Here is a 22701-nt window from a genome sequence, read left to right on the forward strand (position 1 = left end):
TTAGTAATTTACAAATGAAAGAACAATTGGTAGTCTGATAATGACAGGGAAGTGAAAGCTGGTAGGTGTGCCATTATGTGGTCTTGGGGCAATCTTCTGTCTTAATTCTACCAAATATTTCTGGCTGGACAAGACCCATTACTTGTCATGGAGGATTTGAAAATTACAAAGCATATTAGACAAGGCAGTCTCCATATGGATTTCAAGGTACTCATGTTTGCAAGCTGTGGAAATCACCGAAGCTACTTCTCAATTAATTTATGGAGTATGAAGGCTGATGGGTAAATATTGTTGCTGGTGTGCTAATAGAATCTTAACCCTATTTCAAGTGCTCAATACTAAACATAAACATTCATAATTGGCTGATTTGGGGATGGAATAGCTGAGAAGAAAGTTGAAATCTGGTGGATATCAGTCAGATCCATTGCACCCTTCCAGGATCGCATTTGGAGTGATGGTCGACTTCCATTAACCAACCAGGCATATAACAGTAGCGCTCTTGAGAAGGAGTGTTGCTCTTTTGCTACAAGATTTAATTCAATTAAGAAAGACTAGTAGGTATAATAGCCCCTACCTTTCTAATGTTCCTGTTTCTTAGTTGCTTTCCCAGACTCTCTTTGATTCTTACAATCTTATGTTTAAAGCTCATCCATACATACTTGATACAAATAAAGCATCAATGAAATAATTGAGGGTTAGAGTAAAGACCAAGCTCTTTATTTTAAAAGGTCCAACTTTATAATTTAAAATGTCATTTGGCAATAGTTGCCACCCCATGTACACTTACCATCATATACATGTTAAAATAGGACGGTGACATGGTGTCCAAAAAATGCTTAGCACTACAATTCTCAGAATACTTTGTAATTAGCTATGCTAGATCAGTAAATGGAAATACATATCCAGAATACCTGGAGGACATCATTCAAGTGTCAGTTAAATATTTGGTCCCAAATCCAGTAATTCATTAAAATTTCTAGAAACAAATATCTTACAAAATTGTAAGAATCAAGAGAATCAATTTGTTTAGAAAGACAACACAGGGATGGAGATAGGAAAAGGAGATGGGGACCATATGGCATATTCAAAAAACTAATTTTATCTTCTTGATATTTTCCTTTGTAGAAAAAGAAAGATTATGAAATTGAGCTTTTGCGTTTCCTGGAGGTGAGTATGACCCACAGCATACCAATACACATGTTCAACTATCTCCAATTAAATGAATTAAACTTAGAAAAAGCTTGACATTGGTTAAATCATAATCACTACAACTATTCACTGATCTCAATTTGGCATAGGATGGGAGAATAATCCACTGTGTTCTTGAACTCTTCAGAGTTAAGTTGTTTTTAATTGTTATGGGACTTTGAGGCAGCAGGCTGCCCAGAAAATGATCAGCACCTATGTTGCTGTCATCCTGTTTCTTTATGTCCTCTCCCCATCATCCCCATCATTGGCTATAAAAGTTGTTCTGAGAGACAGCTGGGTATGGGAGAGAAGTGTTTATGGCTGGAAGTGAAGCAGTCTGAAGCAGATAATTGTTTAGTAGCAGTATTCACCTGGAGTAGGAGAATTCATAAGGGGTAGTGGTTGAAGTGGCAGCAGAAGTAATAGAAGTGTGGAAGGATGGGGTAGTAGTGAGTAGGTAATAGCTATGAACACTTCTTTATTGTCTAGAACAGTGGTTCTCAACCTTTTTAATGCCGCGACCCCCCAACCGGTCGTAGGTCGAGGACTACTCAACCGGTTGTAAGTTGAGGACTACTCAACTGGTGCAGCACCGTTTGCAGAATGGAACTTTTGGTGGGCTCAGCAGGGCAGAGACAGCCTGGACAATTCCTATTGGCTTTTGAAAGCCAATAGAATTAGACTCTATTAAAGAGAGTCTATTCTATTGGCTTTCAAAAGCCAATAGAATAAAAGGGAGTAGCACAGCTAAGGAAAAGGGGGAAAAAATGGCGGACTGCATTGTTTGGCGACCTCCGTGAAATGGTCATTCGACCCCAAATGGGGTCCCGACCCACAGGTTGAGAACCACTGGTCTAGAACAGTGGTTCTCAACCTTCCTAATGCCGCAACCCTTTAATACAGTTCCTCATGTTGTGACCCCCAACCATAAAATTACTTTTGTTGCTACTTCATAACTGTAATTTTGCTACTGTTATGAATAGTAATGTAAATATCTGATATGCAGGGTGTATTTTCATTGTTATGAATTGAACATAATTGAAGCATAGTGATTAATCACAAAAACAATATAGCAATGCTCGCTGGAGAAGCTTTCTCTTCCTTGCTCAAAAATGTTGGGAGGGAGGGAAGGGGAAGGAAGGAAGATTGAAGGGGAAAGGAAGGAGATGGAGAAGGAAGGAGATTGAAGGGGAAAGATTGAAGAGATGGAGATGGAAGGAAGGAAGGAAGATTGAAGGGGAAAGGAAGGAGATTGAAGGGGAAAGGAAGGAAGGAGAGAGATTGAAGGGGAAAGGAAGGAGATGGAGAAGGAAGGAGATTGAAGGGAAAGGAAGGAGAGATTGAAGGGGAAGGGATGGAGATGGAAGGAAGGAAGGAAAATTGAAGGGGAAAGGAAGGAGATGGAGAAGGAAGGAAGATTGAAGAGGGAAGGAAGGAAGGAGAGAGATTGAAGGGAAAGGGATGGAGATGGAAGGAAGGAAGATTGAAGGGGAGAGGAAGGAGATGGAGAAGGAAGGAAATTGAAGGGGGAAGGAAGGAGAGATTGAAGGGGAAGGGAAGGAGATGGAAGGAAGGAAGGATTGATCCATCTTTGGAGAGATGTTTTTCCAGATGGTGATGAACTGCAACTCCCAGCATTCCCCACTCTTCCACAGTACTTTTTAGGGCTGCTGGGGATGATAGTCCAGTAAGGTCTGGAAACACACACAGATGCCCTCCGATGGCGAGGGAGGCGGGCCAGGTGGTGTGGGGGAGACTCCGGTGCGGCCAGGCAACCAGGAGGCGTGGGGACCGGCTCGGCGCCTCAGCCAGCAGCAGCAGCAACAGCGTGTTGCTAGAGCAGGGCGGGAAGAGAGGGGGCGGTAGTGGCAAGTCATGAAAGCAGCATCCACACATTCAGGGTGCAAACGCCTTGGACGGTTTGGCTCCTCCACCCCTTTATTTACTGATCTGCCACAAGCTCATGCAAACAAGCCCTGAGGAGTTATAAACAAGTGGTCGTTTTTTTAAAAAAAAAAAAAGCTTTAAGCAATGAGGCAGAAAGGGGAACTCGCTCATGGCTCTTTTTTTTCCCTTTCTCGGCGACTGGGAAGGCAGCAGCCAGAGACGCCGCTGCACAAAGGGAGGCGGAGAGAGGGGCAAGGGGGAAAACCTCACTCAACTTTCGCCCTTATCAGACCCGATTCCCTTCTGGTCGACCACCCGCCCCCTTCACCTCCCACTACAGATCGACGCTACCCCTCGGGAGTATTTCGCCAGGCTTTTTTTTTTACCTTGGCCCTGCGCTTCTCCCAGACGGAAGCCAGGCAAGAGGACCTGAAAGACGCCAAGCAGGAGGTTCATAGCCGTGGCGACGCGGCAGTAGCTGCTCTGCAATGGGTAGCACAGCCCTGCCATGCTGCTGAGGTGGCTGCTTTCCTGTCTGCCCGAGCTGGCTGGTGGAGCTAGCCTTGAGCAGAAATTCTCACTAGTGTCTCGGTTCCTAAGACCATCGGAAATATGTGTTTTCCGATGGTCTTAGGCGACCCCTGTGAAAGCATCATTCGACCCCCAAAAGGGTTGCGACCCACAGGTTGAGAACTGCTGGTCTAGAACCTATTGCAGTGGTTTTCAACCTGTGGGTCGGGACCCCATTTGGGGTCAAACGACCATTTCACAGGGGTCGCCAAATAACGCAGTCCGCCATTTTTTCCCCTTTTTCCTTAGCTGTGCTACTCCCTTTTATTCTATTGGCTTTTGAAAGCCAATAAAATAGACTCTCTTGAATAGAGTCTAATTCTATTGGCTTTCAAAAGCCAATAGGAATTGTCCAGGCTATCTCTGCCCTGTTGAGCCCGCCAAAAGTTCCATTCTGCAAACGGTGCCGCAAGTTGTCTGCAGCGAAGGCGAGCTGTCTGGAAGTTTCCACCCTTCCCTGTTGAGCAACTACTAAAAATGTAATTAAAAGAGGGCCAGGGGTGGGAGGTGGGAGGCCGGTGGGCGCAGGGAGGGTTGCTGGCGCGTGTGGGGTCCGGCGGGTGCCTTACCTCCCTTGGGTTGGGCCAGCCGGTGGCCGGCCTGCTTCGTCTCTGCTGCTTGCCAGCTACGCCTCAGCCGGCGCAGGGGGTGGCACCACGCATGCGTGGCACTCCCGGGCAGGGAAAGTCCTCGACTTATGACTGGTTGGATAGTCCTCGACTTACGACCAGTTGGGCGTCGTGGCATTAAAAAGGTTGAGAACCACTGACCTATTGTTTCTTCAATGTTTGGAGCCCACTAAATTGGACAGTTAAAAAAAAAATCCTTGACAGGGACCATAGTGAAAGAGCTCAAATCTCTGGCCAAAACAGAATTTTCCTTCTTTAGCAAGGAGAAATGAGTTGTTAATTTGCAGTTGTGTTTATGCCACTCTTATTTCTTCTATTTGAGCTTGTATTTCAAAATGCAGTCTAGCAGTCTCCCTATGTTACATGCCAATCTGTATGATTTGGGTGGATCACACTAGATTTCTTGAAAAGAAATGTTGGACAAATTTCTATATGTTGGACCTCCGTCATATAAAACATCCTGAAAAAGATTGTGAGTAGTATACACAAGATTGCATTCATGCTTTCTGTCCCTTCAGCATATTTTATAAGTTTTTCAGTGATTTTCAGAGAAGCATTCTAATTCCAAGGCAGGGGAAAACAGGTAAAAGATTATGACAATGTAGATGTTGTACAAGTAGTTCTTGTTTAATGACCAATTCACTCATTAAGCAAAGTGGTTGCTAAGTAAAATTGGAGCTGGACTTACAATCTTATTTCAGCTTTCCTTTGCTTTATAGACCTGCAAATGCAGACATTGGTCACAAAGATATTTTTTTATCATTGCCCTAACTGAATGGTTGTTGACTGAGGCAGTCACTAAACAAGGACTACCTGTATTACTAGGGTAGTATCTTCTTGGGAAGCTATTCTTTTCAGAAGAAAATGAATAGGCAGATGTAGAGATTTCTGTTGATACTGAAATGGTTGTCATATTTGCTAGGCAGAAAAAATGACAAATACCTCTAAAACCCTTTAAAAAAATAATACCATTATCTTTTAGAGCCTGCCTGAAGAAGAACAACAGAGAGTTTTGGGAGAGGAAAAAATGCTGGGAATAAATAAGAAAGGTGCCACCAGCCCTGCCTCTAAGAAGTCATCACCAGATGCCAGCAAGGTGGGTGACCTACCCATATATTGTGGATATGAATGTACCTTTACGTAGAAACAGCGAAATTAATTTGATATTTAAACCAGCCTCAAGACTTCATTTAAATGGCTGCTGGACTTGTTTTAAAAATTTTATTACTAAATGTGATGCCACCATTCTCCAGTTTGGCAAACCTGGAAAAAGCTTATTTAATATATCATGTCCATTTTAATCTAGTAATTGTTAATCAGTTAAATTAAATATGTGCTTAAAAACAGAGGAACTTTTTGAGATATTGGATGTATGCAATTATTGATTTATTTTTAATTATCAGTATCACTGTTATATTCAAATACTCATCTTTAAAACGCTTTTTTTCTTTTTCTTTCATTTTTCATTGCATTAAGGCAACTAAACAAAAATTGTTTTAACTTACAGCTCACCAAATAAAATTTGATCTCACTGGTATAAATGTCTTCCTCTATTGAATAATGAAGTAAGATGCTAATCGATTAATCTAGTAAATGAAGTTTGCAGATCTAAAATTAAATTTCTCCTTTTACTATTTTTTATTTGGTCTTTCCATAATTCAAACAAACAAAAAAGATAAATGCAAAATTCCACAACCACAAGTTCCTTTGTGCTCTTTAACAGGGAGGTTCTGAAAAACCCAAACGACCCGTTTCTGCTATGTTTATCTTCTCGGAGGAGAAACGCAAGCAGCTGCAGGAAGAGCGACCCGAACTATCAGAGAGTGAACTGGCACGGTTGCTGGCACGGATGTGGAATGATCTTTCAGAGAAAAAAAAGGTTGTTTAATCAATGATGCACATTATCCTAATTATCTTTTGGGGTGGAGGTGTGGGAAACATGCGTTCTTGGATATCTTAGTCACGTGGATTTTTTTTCTGTTGAAAACTGACCCTCATCCTCACCCTTAAAAAAAAAAATAGGAAAGGAAAAACCTGCTAGAAACCTGCAGTAGGTTCTGGGATTTTCCAGAACCGTGATGAACACCAAGCTCCGTCACAGTCTGGACACTCCTACCATTCCATCTTGTGTTACCTCTCTTATTATCCATCCATCCCTAGCTGGGTGTTGTATATGGAATCAGACCTTGACATTACCTTCATGTTGAAAAAATGAGGCCAGTCAGAGCCTATTAGGTATTCAGTAATCGCCATTTCCCAGGAGATCTGTGATTATTAAATAGAGAAGTCTTGAGGCTTGGTTTAGAAGCCTGAGAAGGGGTGTGTCTGGGACTGTGGAGAAATTGTACATGCACCTTGATTGCCACTTAGAAAGTTGAATTTGAGAGGGATGAGATAGAGTTGATATCGTTTAGGTACAGCATGTGCATCAGAGACTGGATTGGGGTAAAGACAGGGCTATTTATCAAACTACTTGGTCTGTACACTCATCCCTAAGCTGAAAAGCATTTTTACGCAAGAAAGTCCCAAATGAAAAGTGGGATGATTTTTTTAAAAAATTGCTTTATTTAAGCTTATTGACTCAAGCCTTTGAGTCAGTGTTAACTCCTGGCAACTGCCTGGATGAATCCCTTTAGTATTTGTTTTGGAAATGGTTTGCCACTGCCTCCTTCCTAGAGCTGGGATATTCATCCTTTTTTTTTTTCTTCTTATTTCAAAATCCATGTCATTTTAGGGGGAGGATTTTGGTGGGAATAAGCATCGCTTGTAGACCATTAAAATTAGCTTTGTACCCTGGAAGCATATTGGGGGTGGGGGTGAGGGAAGGGGGAAAAAGTGAAGTTTTGGAAATTTCTAGGAAGCTGGATCCTGATTGGCCTAGCCCACATCTCCAATATGCATATAATCTGGGTTTTTTAATTATTTCATTATATCTCACTGTTTTGCTTTATAGAAGCACACCAATATAAAGCATAAAGTGCATAAAACCAGAACAACTAAAAGCGATACAGGTTCAATTTAAACCACAGGATCAGAATTTCTACTGCTAAGCAGGCTGGTAGTTAAATGAATCACACCTGATTCTACAACTTTTTTGTGGGGGTCACAGTTGTTAAGCAGACCCCTATTGACCTTGCTCATTGGAAACAAGCTTAGAAGATTTCAAATAGTGATCATATATGAATCTGAGATACTGCAACCATCATAAATACGTGTCGTTACCAAGCACCTAAGCACCCAGTTCTTCTATAAGGAGAATAAAAGCATGTGTCCATTTAAATTAGTGTTGCCTTTCCAGGTAGCAGTATTTTAAATAAAAACTTATCAGTTCCTGGTCTGTCATTAGCATATTTTCAGGTTTGAAACAAATAATTTAAAAGCAGAAAGTCTTTGAAAGATAGCAGTTAGAAGTGTTTTTTTGAAATTCAACTTTTACCTCTTAACAAAGAAAAAATAAAATATGTTGTAAAACAAATTAGAATGTCTATCTTATAAATAATACAATAATAAATCTAAATTCCTCTTTCACTGAAACTTAGATTTGGCTAAACCTTTTCAGCAAATGAAGAAAAGTAGCAGGGTTCACACACATACTCTAATTACTTTGAAATCTATGCTCTATTGTTTTGTTGGAAAAAAAGTCAAAACATGAAATACTGTCATAACGCTATTAATATACATGTATACTTGTTCCTTTAAGTATTTATATAAAAGCATCTTTATATTCTAGTAAATTATTCTTGGAAATATTCATGAAGATTTGGGGGGGGGGATGACAAAGACTACATACATAAAAGTTATTGTTGTCCTGTAGATAATCTCTTTTCCCATAGAGGATTTTAAGTGAGGCCTCACCAATTATTTATAATAAGTTATTTAAGTAAAAAAAAAAAAAATCCTGAAAGGGGCTATGTTTTTTCCTTGCAGAATTTTAATTCTGTAGAAATCTATGTAGATATCTAATTTCCATGTGTGTTTTTAATGCATGGTTTGTATAATTCAAGTCTCCATCCATCTGTCTTTTTTTAAAGCACATGCTATGTTTTTAATTTTGAAGCACCTTCACAAATTCACTGCAGTAGGGTTTAGACTTAGAATCATAAAAAGTGCTGGATCATAAAAAATAAATTCATTATTCTTTTTTGTCAACTAACTATCTATCTAGAAGCGGAGTTGTTGATGTCCTGGGTAGAATGTATTTTTGTTAGTGTTATTGGCAAACACAATATTCTCAATTTGACTACAACAGTAGTATTTATCTAACTGTGTGGAATTGTACCTGCATTATATTGTTTTTCATAGTCTCATTTGTTTCAGATTATCTTTAGGTATATTATTGGATTAATGCAAGCTTACATGGAGAAATTGGGTTTGGTTTCTAGGCCCCAGTGCTGCTGGGTCAAATCAACTCTAATGTGGAACGTTCCTAATACAGCAGTATCCTTCCTGGATAGTTAGCCATGGTGAATAAACCAAATCAAGTGCTCTCGTTTTCTTTTTTTGGAACTAGTTTAAGATACTTTAAGCCAAGTTTCTGTAAAACACTTTCTTTTTCAGAGCTTAATTACATTGGGGTTTAGTCAGACAACTTTTTTTTATGTTTGACTAGCCAGTGAATCTTAGTTAACTCACAGATTTTGCCTTTTCTTGCTCTTTCCTTATCTAGGCCAAATATAAAGCTCGGGAGGCTGCCCTAAAATCTCAGACAGAGAAAAAGCATGGTTCTGACAAGGAAGATCGTGGCAAACTTCCTGAGTCACCCAAGACTGCTGAGGAGATCTGGCAGCAAAGTGTTATAGGAGATTATCTTGCCCGCTTTAAGGTAAAGTGAGAAAAAAGACAGGCATGGTCCTAATAGGAAACATCTTCATAGCCTTGAGATTTCCTCCACAATTCTTCTCTAAGATTTTATCAAGTCTGGTTCTGTTCAGTTTGATTTTGGAGGGGAGGGGGACATCTGTCTAGATCAAAAGAAACAGTCTGAATCCCCTTTCCTGCCCATATTGCACACTCTAGGGCAAAACTACAAAACATGTATGCCTTCCATTATTAATTTTCCCAGTTTCCAATTCTAGCTTCACACATGCGTACACAAATACACCTTTTCCTCCTCCTAACAACTCCTTCAAGGTGGATAATTATTGCCAGGTGCCTTATAAATAGTGGAAAGAACTTGTGGGAGGAAAGGATGCTGGAGTGGGGACTTAAAATGAAGATGGAGAGGAAGCACAGCAGAGGAGAAGACAGAGGTTAAGCCAGGAAATACGTGAGGAAGAAAAAGTGAATGTGCTAAGTGATTGGGTTCCATGAACAGAAAGACACATGTTCTATTTTTGTTTTGAAATGGTTGGAACCACACCTTTGGAATTATTCTGCAGTTTATTGAGTCCATATAGTTTTATAATACTCCTTCTTTTAACTCAGAATGACAGGGGGAAAGCACTAAAGGCCATGGAAACTACCTGGAATAATATGGAGAAAAAAGAAAAACTTATGTGGATTAAGAAAGCAGCGGAAGATCAAAAACGATATGAAGTATGAGGCACTAATTATACTATATTAGAGCAAGCATGCATGTATCTGTCCTTTCTTTAGGAATGTAGGAAACTGACAAAGTTGAGATGTTCATTATTCCATTTGTTAAGGAGTGATATCTGAGAGGACTTAGGAAACATACTCTCTGGAACAACATTTTTTCTGTGGTCTGTCTACCCCGCCCCCCCCCCCGCCCCCCAATCTTGTTTAAAGCAGCCCTTAAAATCAGGGTCTTCCCCCAGATCTCAGATTAGATTGCACATCAGGTCACATATGTGTATAGTTTTCAGAATGGATTGTTTTTTGTTCTAGACCCTTGTAATTTTTTTTTTACTTGTATCATTTTTAGTTTGGAATTTAGGCAACCATTAGTATGGAGTTGAGCAACCTTATAAATAAATCTGGCATTGAACAAAGTTCTTTGTCTTCATTTTAAAAAACCCCATCAATCAGATTTCTAGCTGCAGGCAAATATATTTGAAAATATGTTGGAAATATTCCTGTTCTATTAAACAGGTTGTTAAATAGCTGAATAATATTAAGCATTACCTACCCAAAGTGTCAAATTGTGTATTTGACCCAAAATTTTAATTTTTAGTATTGTGTATTAAAAGTTATGGTTTAAAGGATAAGCAGAGCTAACTATTCCTTCCTCGTTGAAAACTCAAATATTTTATTAAAACCTCAAGGAAAAGGAAAGGACAGCTATCTGTTCTCTTTTTCCTTTTTGTAGCGAGAACTGAGTGAGATGAGGGCACCACCATGTTCAACAAATGCCTCCAAGAAGATGAAATTCCAGGGAGAGCCAAAGAAACCCCCCATGTAAGTGTTGGCTTAATACGATACATAAATGTGAGGTTGTCTGAATTCAGAAGAACCTTTATAGCTTGGCTGATCAGTACTTTTAGAGTATTAATCCACTCTTTGGGGGTGGAATACGCTTTTTCTTATTGCTTTGTTTTATTTATAAGATACAAGTTTACTATTCAATAAACTTCTCAAAACTTTAAAAGAAACTTAAGACTAAAATTGTATTGAAGTTCAAGTATATTGTATGCATATGCGCTACTCTATCCTGCACAATCTCATTCAATCTAGCCAAACAACAGAATAAAAGGGCCTAATTTACAAACATGTAGTAAAGCAAAATAAGAATTATAATCTCGTGAAACCTCTTAATGTCTTTCATGAAAGGAAGGAAAAACATGTTTAAACAAGAATCTGGAAATTGTGTCAAAGTATTGTTGCATCTCACTTTATTTTATTTTTTTTCCTGCTCCTGTTTTGAGTTTGTAAGATCATTGTAAGGACTTTGGGAGGTGGGCAAATAGATGTTTTGCACACTTTGTGGGAATCATACCTCTGAAAGTTAACTCTTTTATGTGTCAGGAAATTGAACAGATGAAACAGATGTTGCTTAATTGGAACTAAGTTTGCCATTATTGTAACAATGATCCCAGCCACTAATTACTTATATGGCTTCATTTTTCTATCTACAAAGCCCTACCTTTGCTAACATTGCTAATGGGTCTAGAGTGTGATAGCCAAGAATATCTCCCAGTATTAATTCCCAATGATTTATGAAATTGTTAAAAATGAATTACCTGTTCTAAATAGTATTGTTCCACTGAATTGAAAAATAAGTTAGAGTAATAGACAGTTTCCATAACTTCTGTACACCAGGAATGGATATCAGAAATTTTCTCAGGAGTTGCTTTCAAACGGTGAACTCAACCACCTTCCTCTGAAGGAGCGGATGGTAGAGATTGGGAGCCGCTGGCAACGGATCTCTCAGAGCCAAAAGGATCAGTATAAAAAGTTGGCTGAAGAACAGCAGAAACAGTACAAAGTGCACCTGGACATGTGGCTAAAGGTGAGTTCTGAAGTGGGAAAAGGAAGAGTGTAGGTAACGTATCACTGATAAATTACAATAAAATACAGACACAATAAAAAAGTCCTCTGCGAATTTAAATGAAGTTGTCCTTTCTATCTATGAAATACAGTGGGGGGGGGAGTATTTGATCCCTTGCTGATTTTGTACGTTTGCCCACTGACAGAGAACTGATCAGTCTATAATTTTAATGGTAGGTTTATTTTAACAGTGAGAGATAGAATAATAACAAAAAATCCAGAAAAATGCATTTCAAAAAAGTTATAAATTGATTTGCATTTTAATAAGTGAAATAAGTATTTGACCCCTTCGCAAAACATGACGAGTACTTACTGGCAAAATCTTTGTTGGCAATCACAGAGGTCAGATGTTTCTTGCAGTTGGCCACCAGGTTTGCACACATCTCAGGAGGGATTTTGTCCCACTCCTCTTTGCAGATCCTCTCCAAGTTATTAAGGTTTCAAGGTAGATGTTTGGCAGTTCGAACCTTCAGCTCCCTCCACAGATTTTCTGTGGAAATAAGGTCTGGAGACTGGCTAGGCCACTCCAGGACCTTAATGTGCTTCTTCTTGAGCCATTCCTTTGTTGCCTTGGCCATGTGTTTTGGGTCATTGCCATGCTGGAATACCCATCCATGACCCATTTTCAATACCCTGGTTGAAGGAAGGAGGTTCTCGCCCGAGATTTGACAGTAAGATTTGTCCTGTCCCCTTAGCAGAAAAACACCCCCAAAGCATAATGTTTCCATCTCCATGTTTGATGGTGGGGATGATGTTCTTGGGGTCATAGGCAGCATTCTTCCTCCTCCTAATGCGGCGAGTTGAACTGATGCCAAAGAGCTCAATTTTGATCTCATTTGACCACAACACTTTCATCCAGTTCTCCTCTGAATCATTCAGATGCCCATTGGCAAACTTCAGACGGGCCTGTGCTTTCTTGAGCAAGGGGACCTTGCAGTCCTTTGTGGTGTAGTGTGTTACAAATTGTTTTCTTAATGACTATGGTCCCAGCTGCCTTGAGATCATTGACAAGATCATCCCATGTAGTGCTGGCCTGATTCCTCACTGTTCTTATGATCATTGAAAATCCATGGGGTGAGATCTTGCATGGAACCCCAGACCGAGGGAGATTGACAGTTATTTTGTGTTTCTTCCATTTGCGAATAATCGCACCAACTGTTGTCATCTTCTTACCAAGCTGCTTGGCGATAGTCTTGTAGCCCATTCCCGCCTTGTGTAGGTCTACAATCTGGTCCCTGACATCCTTGGACAGCTCTTTTGTCTTGGCCATGGTGGAGAGTTTGGAATTTGATTGATTGATTCTGTGGGCAGGTGTCTTTTATACAGGTGAACAAGTTTAGATTAGGAGCACTTCCTCTAAGAGAGTGCTTCTAATCTCAGCTCATTACCTGTATAAAAGACATCTGGGAGCCAGAAATCTTGCTGATTGATAGAGGATCAAATACTTATTTCACTCATTAAAATTCAAATCAATTTATAACTTTTTTGAAATCCGTTTTTCTGGATTTTTTGTTGTTATTCTGTTTCTCACTGTTAAAATAAACCTATCTAAAATTATAGACTAATCATTTCTTTGTCAGTGGGCAAATGTACAAAATCAGCAGGGGATCAAATACTCCCCTCCACACACACACTGTACTGCTCTCCATTATCAGTGACACAAAGTTATGTGTCCTTTGTGACCTTTAATTAGATTTTTCAAGTCACCTTTATTCTCAACTGTCCTGCTTCAGCAATTATCTTTTAATCTTGGTTTCCTATTCTCATCTTTTTTTTTTTTTTACAGACCTTATCACCGCAAGAGAGAGCTGCCTACAAAGAGCATACCTCCAGTGTTAGTATTTTACAAGTATTTGTGGAGGGAGATTTACATCTCTGTTGTGTTGAAAAGGATGTTTCTTGAACTTTTTGCGTGAAATGAAACATAGCTTGGAAGGGGCTGTAGCTCTGAAAGGAAGGTGGCATTGTCTGCCAGGCATTTCAGGATCCATATTGTGCAGCAAATTATTGATATAATGGAACATGAGGGGGTGAATGTTTTCAGAGTTAATAGGATTTTAGGTTCATGATATGCTGTCATTGGGTATAGCAATACTGAAGTGGCTACTATTGGAACTGCACACTAGAATTTGTGACCATTGCAACTTCATCCACTTGCACCTTTTTAGTTCCAAGTATATGTGCTCAGGGCTGGCATGAAGCTTTAATTAGAATATGGTGCTTTTTAAAGCACTTTAATTGCTTTGAACTTTCATGCTGAAGATAAAGGTGAAGTTTTGTTAGACAACAAATAAATTGTCCAGGAATTCTAACCATATATATGTTTAGTTTACCCTTCTCAAGCTGATGCCTTCTAGAGATGATACAGGACAACTTCCATCATCAGCAGAAATGCAGTCAAGTTGGGGAAGACCAAATTAGGTGATATATGTGCTGGCTGCCTTTCACCTGCATGTTCACCAGAGGCTACTACATCAGGATAGAATAAAAGTTAGCAAAAACTACTGTACAGAGGCTGTAACGTGAGAGAATGTGGTCTGGGTACAACTATTTAGAAATTGCTGGCTTAATAACCAAAATGAAAGAAGCAGGTACGCAATCAATTTTCAGATATTTAAAATGAAATTCAAAGGAAATTGGTGGTAGTGGTATGTCAGGAGTGGACAAATTATAGTCTTCAGATCCTATTTTATGGCTCTTACAGGCCCCTTCTGACCCTTAACTGCTGAATCTGGTGATATAACTCCATGCCATTTGGGACTAGAAAACAGATAAAAACTGAGATGTACCCCAAAATAGACACATCACTGTACTAAAACAAAGAAAACTACCAAAATCTGTCTCCCCAGGAGCAATCTCAATCACATGGCAGTCCTTTGTCTGCCCCAAAGTATTAAAAGTAATCCTTGGCCAATTCTGCAGTAAAGGATAAATGTTCTTTCTCCTGGGGAGAAAGAAGAATTCTCTAGCTGAACATTATCTTTGGGTGGAATGGTGAAGTTAGTTTTGTCTTCAAGGCCTTTTCACTATTTTGGCATCAGGTTCCACAGTGCCATTATATTCAGAGGTAAGTTTGAGAGTCACAGGCTATAAATAAGTAAGCGTAAAAGATGTAGCCAAGGGAAATTGTGCTTCCTTTAGGCTGATTTGTGAAAGGAGTAGTCTCTCTTGTTGATTGTCTCTCTGACCTTCCACTTCTATCTCATCAGAAACGTAAGAATATGGGAAAGATGCGAGGCCCAAATCCAAAAATGAAACCTTCAGTGCAAGCCAAATCAGTAAGTATCTTAATAGTGCCATGTCTCTGTTACACAGCTATTATTACCTGGTGAAAAATTCCAAACAAAGAATTCCTGAGATCAGCTGGTATTTTCAAAGTAGTAACGGAATCCTGAAAATAATGTAAAATCCAGAAACTATGTACCCAATAATTGATTGTTTGGGATGGGGCGGGTGGTTTCAGCAGAAATAAGAGCAGAACAATATTTCTACAGTTGATGGATCTTCTAGCTAATCCTTATGCCGTAGTCACTATGATCCAAGCTGAACTTCCTTTTTATCTTTTTTCTTAGAGATATAATCTTCCAGAAGTGTGCAATGTTCATACCCAAAGTGGGAACATTGCTTCAGATCTAGAGGAGTACTTTGCAGTTCTTTAAAGAAACTGTGTCTTCTCCTGATCTTTCAAGACAGCTATGTAGTTCTAGGAAAATGGAGTGATAAACCTGTGGTTGTACCCATCTGCTACCTTCATAACTCAGAACCATATTTTCTTGGGATAAGGCAGCTATTATGCAAGAAAAGGTGTGGCACACTAGATCCAAAGCACCTTTCCTATTTTGGATCTTAGTACAACAGTTTTAAATTTTCCCATTAGCTCTCTTTCTGCCAATCAGCAATAAAGGAAAAATTATCCATTGCAGCCATAGGTCAGTGATGTTATTTGCTAAGTGCCTTGGAATGCTTGCCTGCTTATTTGAATCAAATTAAGTTGCAGTCCCATCAGTTAAGCTCAATTAAAGAGAAAGTTAAAATTTGTTTTATATTACTCCCATTACCATAGTAATGAGAAAGTTATGACTCTGCATATATTTACCATTAACTATGCACTAAGACATATGGGAATATGTTTACGGCTGCTTTAGATTTAATTCATTGTGGGCCTCATGAATACCTGCCCTTTGGTTGAAAACTAGTTTCCTTTTAATCTACTCTCTATATCCACAGGAATCTGAGGAAGAGGATGAAGATGACGATGATGATGACGAGGATGAAGAGGAAGATGAAGAGGATGATGAGAATGCTGATTCCTCTGAGGAGGGAGGAGACTCTTCAGATTCAAGTAGTGAAGAGGAAAGTGAAGATGGGGAAGAGGTAAGGCTCTGCTTATCCCCAAGAACTTCAGACAGTGTGGCTTCTTCAAAGTACCACAGCATGATCTCCTTCAGAATAGAGCAGTTTCTACTTCCAACAAAGCATCATGGCAATGGGAATTTCTTTTAGATTCCTCTTAGTGAAATATAACTGAAATATTCCAGAAAGCCATAGTTTAAAAAATGGTTTATTTTTTGAAAGATGTTTCTCAGATAATACCCAGTAAAAGCTTAAACTACTTTAAGATGAAGTTGAAAAAAGTCACTTCAAACGTTTTGGGCAAATTTAGCTGTAAGAATGGCAAGTTTTAGGGCAGTGATTCCTTACTGGCTCAACTTTGTCTACTAATGAGTGATCCCATTAACAAATAGTTATCAGAATAACAATGATAGAATAGTATGAACTAAAACACTTTATGTTTGTAAAGTCTTAATAGTGCTTGTGAACATTGATGAGAAAGCTTTCCCTCATACTGAGCAGCAATAGTTGGTCCCCTACTACCTAGAATGAGACAGCCTAATTAATGGAAGCCAGATGTTGGGACATCTGCATTGGTTTTTGTACACAATGGAAAATGAGCAGTTGTATTCTGCCAAATGTAACATTACAAAAATTGAGCAGGTTTGTTAATTGACATAATGAGGTTATCTTTTTTTGTGAATAGCCAAAACATGACATACACAGGATTGCCCAACAGTGAATTTTAACAGTTCCTCTAACCCATCCTCAAGCAATCAATATTGCTGCTTCCCCACTAATAATATCAGCAGAGAAACAATAGTTTAATTCATCCTGGAGTCACAGTGGTGGCAAACCCCTTCAAGATCTAAAGAATCCTCCTGGCTGTGTTTTGACAACAGCACAACAAGAATGGCAAAGATACAGAATAGAACTGTATATAATACTGGCCTTTGTTAGCTTGAGTTGCCGCTTGACAGTCTGTGGCCTATGAGCTAACAACCTTTTGAAAGGGTGAATAGATACTGAGATTTTTAAAAACTGGAATTCTACTTGTCCTTGTCCTTCTGTCAGATTTACAGGAAGGGTGTTTCCTATTCTCATTGTACCTTCCCCATCACCACCACCCTTTGGCTTGCTCTGTAACTCGCCTCTTCTTTTCCCAGAATGAAGAAGAGGATGACGAAGAGGATGACGATGATGAGGACAATGAATCAGAAGGCAGCAGCAGTTCCTCATCCTCTTCAGGAGACTCTTCTGATTCGGACTCCAACTGAATTGTCTTTCATCTTCCACCTTCCTTACTGTACTTTATTCGGTTTTCTTTTTCCGGATAATAATAACATTGCAGCTGGAGATCTGGGATGGGGAGGAAACAGAGGGGGGGGGGGGAAATCACTGTGGTTTAATTAACCCTTTCTTCACAAGCCTCACACTGCATTAACAATGTGTAGCTGTGTGGGAGAGGAGCAAGGGGCAGGATACACAATAGCTGACAACCAGCAGAGGGGTGTACTTTTCCTTTTTTTGTGGGTGATGATAGTGTGGGAAACTAATTTCATTATATAATCCCTTCTTTCTCCCTCCCCTTAAATCTCTGTTTATGAGAGATAACAGGGGTCATTGCAAAATCCAGACCCCTTTAACTTCTTTTCTCCTTCTCATTTTCATCCCTCTTTCAACCCCCAGTTCTAGCCACCAGCTTGGGACTTTGTACAAATTCTTTTTTAAACAACAACATGGCAATGAGACGTTTCCCCCTTTTTTCTCCGTCAACCCCAGCAAACAGCCAAGGAGAGATGGATTGTGAAAGAGCACGAGCCATGGCAATTTGCTAGTGAGCCCTATCAATCCTTAAAATGGACAATCTTGTATAGTCTTGATCTTTCACATTTTGACAAAAGAGAAAGAAAAAGAAAACAAAATGGCTGCAGCTGCACTTAGCAATTTCCTGTGACAAACTGGATATCCAGCATTTCCTGCTGAGGGAAATGGGGGTTGTGGGGGGGTCATATTTTGTGTGAGTGTGTTGCAAGGGTCAAGGGATAGAAGAGGGACTGAAGAACAGGATTTTTTTATTATTTTTTATTTTTTTGCAAAGGGGGAATGTCTGGCATACTGTTGAAGATGGAGAGAATTTCAAGAACTCCAAGTGACTGACTTTATTTTGCTGGAATGGACTTTTCTGTCATTTTTCTGACCAGCATTTGGATAAAAGACCGTAGTAGCCAGACCCCTTTGGGTTGATGTTGTTGTTAATATATATATTTTTTTTTACAATGAAGTGACCAATAATTGTACCAAAATGGGGCATTTTGTTGACTGTCTTTGAGAGGGGTGGTTGGTTGTGGGGATCATATGTGTCATTAGCATTTTTTAAAAAAAATATTTTATAAACCAAGTAAGACAACCATCTTTTTTTACAACAAAACGTTCCCTCTTTGACATTAGCCTCTTTACATGTCTTTTAACGAATGCAGAATCCAGTAGTTTTAAGATCTTGAGAAAAAATGATTTCTGTGAGACTGTGTAATGGAGAAATACAGATATATGCTTTTTTTCTCAACATGTCTTGAACACACTGAGCTGAATTTTCATTCAACTCTGAATAGAAATGTGTCAGGAAAGGACCAGGCACACAAGTTTTCTTTTCCTGCCCCAATCCCCTCTTTTCTTTAGCATGGCTTTTAAATATCTGTGGAAGTTCTGTAAATTAGGCTATGATTTAGGAGAAACTAGCTAAGCATATAAATTACAAATAGCCAATTTCTAAATCATAGGCGAAGTTAATAATATTTTGTATGTAGGTATTGCAATAAAACAAAGTTAAGTGATAACAGAAGTGAAAGATTCCAATCTTGGATTTCATAGCTACATTGAACTTTTTAAAAGGGTGGCAATCATATAAGGCAAAGGTTTGAGAATAAGCTCCTAAATCATCTTCAAATAGGCCAATATATTTGGGGAAAAAATAACAGTTACTATCTTCAAATCAGAAACCATTCATTGGACAATTAAGTTTTTAAGACATAACTTTTTTCTATTTTGTTTTTTCACCTTTTTTGCTTTTTTATTGAAAAACTTACTGTTCTTACAATGTTTCTACATTTTTATAATCACAACCAGTTAAGTATGATTTAGAATAATTGGCAACCTTAATTTTCAGGGATCCTGCCCAGGACTATAGGAGGTATGATTGAACCCTTGCCTGGAAAGGATTGAAACAATAAATTAGATGTGTATTTCACCTCCTATTCACCATGAAAAAAGAGACAGACATTTTCAATCCTGTCAGCTCTAGTGGCCAAAACAGGACATGGGGAAAGACAAATTCTGTCTTCATTGATAAAAGAGCCATAAGCCACTCTGCCACCATTTGTTCCTGATTTTTCATCTGGTTGACATAAAGGAAGGGTGTGATTGTTTCCAGGTCAAGTTTCTCTTGTTGCTTCCTTCCCTGGCTATTGTTAACAGGCTCAGAAAATTGTTCTGTTTCTTAAAAAGAAGCGCCAGTGTGTGAACTCTTCTGAAAATCAGGTCTTGCTACCCTTGTCCAAGTATCGGTTTGGGCACAGATTATCTATTGTCACTTGGTGAATATAAATGGACTTGAAATCACAATAAGTGAGCAGAGGAACTCTGTATTTGGATGTGCAAGCAAAACAAATTCTACAGCACATTTCTGTCAGTCTCATCACTCAAAGAAAATCCATGTTCCAAATAAGTGTGATTTAGATGGCCTGCTAAAAACCTTACAAATATGTGTTCGCCACACGCAAGGGAATATGCATCCCATACACACAAAAATGTATGCATGCACACATACTATACATAAACATAATTTTTGGCTTTCAGGTGGGTAAAGACAACCTTAAAACTATGAAATTAGATGGGGGTCAATACCTTTGTGACCACACTTTTCCCTTCTGAATACTAAAGATTATATTTTTGAGGACAACAGTGTGATTTAACTAACATAGTATCCTAAAATCATCCTGCCCTTTTCCAAATAAATGAAGGAACAATAATAACAGATGTAACAAAAATCAGTAAAGTGAGAAGCATCTATGGTGACTTGGGATTTTCTTAGGTGATATGCTTTTTTTTTTCCTCTGCAAGCACTTGACAGGGAAGAATTGAAAATTTACTATGCTTTAATAATCTTTTGAAATTTTAGAAAGTAAAGCAATGTTAAGATCCAGAACTTCTAAAATCATAGTTAAATCTTTCAGTTTTTATACTTTAGTTTATAATCAATTAGAAATTTCAAATGTTTTTGAGCTATAGCGAAAAATGCATTATTGTTTCATAACACCACTCTTTACAGAAGTAAATGCATCAAGGTAAAAGGAATAAGCTAGATTTTGGGTGCTAGGTATTGAATTGGGTTCATGAATGGCTTTCTGGGTATGAAAGTTCATGTTCGCTATTAAACTCCATATTACGTGCTAGAAAAAAATTAAAACTGCATATCTTATGCAATTCTATATGGTCATAGTCTATTTTGCCAGTTCTTAGTTTGTGACATTGAAAACTAGAGTTATAAGCATGGAAGACCCATCCGTTAAATATTAGAATTTTTTGAATCAACTGTTATCCACTAATTCTCAAATAAGCTTTAAGAGATGCTTTAACAATCTCCAATCTGCCCCCCCCCCATTTATTGTAACGTTCAAGTTGTATCAATTCTTCCCTTAATTATCACTTCAACATTCTGTTTTAGAAAATACATGCAAAGGGGTAATTGTGTTTTTTTAAGTTTTGCTTGCTGGTATAAGTTTTTGTTTGCAAATGAGTCCTGTTGAACTGAAGTAAGGGGTTATTTTATATACAGGTAGTCCTCAACTTACAACAGTTCATTTAGTGATGGTTCAAAGTTACAATGGCATTGAAAAAAGTGACCTATGACTGTTTTCACAACCATTGCAGCATCCCCATGATCAAAATTCATATTACGTGCTAGAAAATACTTGGGAGCTGACTTACATAACTGTTGTAGTGTCCTGGGGTCATGTGATCACTTTTTGCAATCTTCTGATAAGCAAAGTCAATGGGAAAGCCAAATTCACTTGCTAAATTAACTGCAGTGATTCACAACTGTGGCAAGAAAAGTCGTAAAAATGAGACAAAACTAAACTCAGTAACAAAAATTTTGGGCTCAATTGTGGTTGTAAGCCGAGGACTACCTGTACTTGCTTTTTTAGGAAATAAAAGGCAAAATTCCACAAGTCTAGAATGTATGAAATCTCAACTCCATTTAAATGTTTAAGGCTTCAGGATTTTGTAACTGCTGGGATGGAGCTGGAACTGAAATGATAAGAAGCTGTAGTTGGTTTTCATGCCAAGCTGAACAGCTCTACCCTAATGGCAAATGTCATCATTCTGGGCCCAGGTCTCCCACCAAAAATTAATCAAATATGAATTAAAAGTAAGCAAACACATTTACTTCCTCAAAAACAAGCCATATTTATAATACACAACTATGCTAGGTTGACCATCTTTAAATTGTCTTTATATCTTCAGCTTTCCCCCTAAATATTTTTCTAGTAGCCAATAACCCCTGCATTTGCCTCATAATGGTTGTAGAGAAAATAATGGCTTAAATTGAACAGCTCAAAGTTATGTTCAGTAAATCCTAGGTTGAGATAAGAACATGTGTTGCACTGTTGCAGTGGCTCCCTCAGTAAATTACATCCCAACCATGTCCACTAAGCTGGTATTGGTGGAGATTGGTTTCCCTTTGTGCACCCGTTGGGGTGAAAAAAATAATTGTCACATACAGATAAAATTGATCTTAACAATGAAGAGTCTACATGTTTTTGTGCATATACAGAAATGTACTAAGTATATTCATACGATTTAGAAATTATCTTCTTTCTATCTAAATCTACAATGTTTTGCTCCATGTTCTTCTGAATGATGTGGAAAAGTTTTAAGTATGATGGTTATAGCAAGGACTAAACCTCAATAACTTTTTTATTTTTTCTAGCTCAGTAATTTGTAAGAAAACCAACAGCGTCTGCAAGCAGGAATTTATAAAATAAATATATTTTGACTTTAAGAAACCTTAATCTTGATTGAAGATTATGCAGATTAATATACAATACATATTAATATACAAGACATAAGATAGCAGTCTCTGCATTTAAATAATATTAATAAAATTGATTAATTTTTGTGAACTGTTACTGTAGTTGTAAGGTTCCAGATTAATTTGGGAAATATTTTTAAAGTATGTGAATAGAATTAAAACCTTTAAATTAATATGTTTATCTAAACAAGAACTAAATTACTGAGGACAAATATTTATTGATGCTTTAGTTAATAAAGTTAAAAGGGCAAGATAATGTTTTAGCTGCAAAAATAAGGTAGGAAAAATAGAAAAATATCTTTAAAGTAGGTATTGTCATTTATTTTTAATTCTTGAAAACCAATGAGTTATCAATAAATTCTTGCTTTCAGAGCTTAATTAATATAAGCTGGTGTCTACAATGTATACAGTTTAATATGAGTCATCATCTCATTTAATAGCAACCAGATGTGCCAGGACTTTTTGCCTGCAATATTTACAATTTGTAGCTGAAAGGGAATTTAATGTGTGATGACTAGCACATTATTTGCACTATTTAAATAGGATACCTGAGCATAG

At 38.2% G+C, this 22701-nt stretch overlaps 1 protein-coding gene across 6 annotated transcripts in view; it reads left to right on the top strand.

The window, feature by feature from the left end:
- Positions 1-22113, top strand: part of UBTF (upstream binding transcription factor) — a 44682-nt gene extending 22569 nt beyond the window's left edge. For 5 of the 6 annotated variants that reach the window (XM_039359306.1, XM_039359308.1, XM_039359307.1 and 2 more), the window contains 11 exons: positions 1126-1167; positions 5257-5370; positions 5998-6153; positions 8941-9096; positions 9699-9809; positions 10543-10631; positions 11493-11682; positions 13507-13554; positions 14930-14998; positions 15948-16094; positions 17219-22113. In XM_039359306.1, coding sequence (XP_039215240.1) covers positions 1126-1167; positions 5257-5370; positions 5998-6153; positions 8941-9096; positions 9699-9809; positions 10543-10631; positions 11493-11682; positions 13507-13554; positions 14930-14998; positions 15948-16094; positions 17219-17329 — 1233 coding nt within the window. In that variant the 3' untranslated portion in view covers positions 17330-22113. Of the gene's footprint in view, positions 1-1125; positions 1168-5256; positions 5371-5997; positions 6154-8940; positions 9097-9698; positions 9810-10542; positions 10632-11492; positions 11683-13506; positions 14999-15947; positions 16095-17218 lie in introns of those variants that run through there. The other variant, XR_005558637.1, reaches the window with a different exon arrangement.
- The last annotated feature ends 588 nt before the right edge of the window (positions 22114-22701 follow it).

The sequence above is a fragment of the Crotalus tigris genome, unplaced genomic scaffold (genome assembly GCF_016545835.1).
Source record: "Crotalus tigris isolate CLP2741 ecotype Arizona unplaced genomic scaffold, ASM1654583v1 scf7180000019068.10715455, whole genome shotgun sequence".
Taxonomy (NCBI): Eukaryota; Metazoa; Chordata; class Lepidosauria; order Squamata; family Viperidae; genus Crotalus; species Crotalus tigris.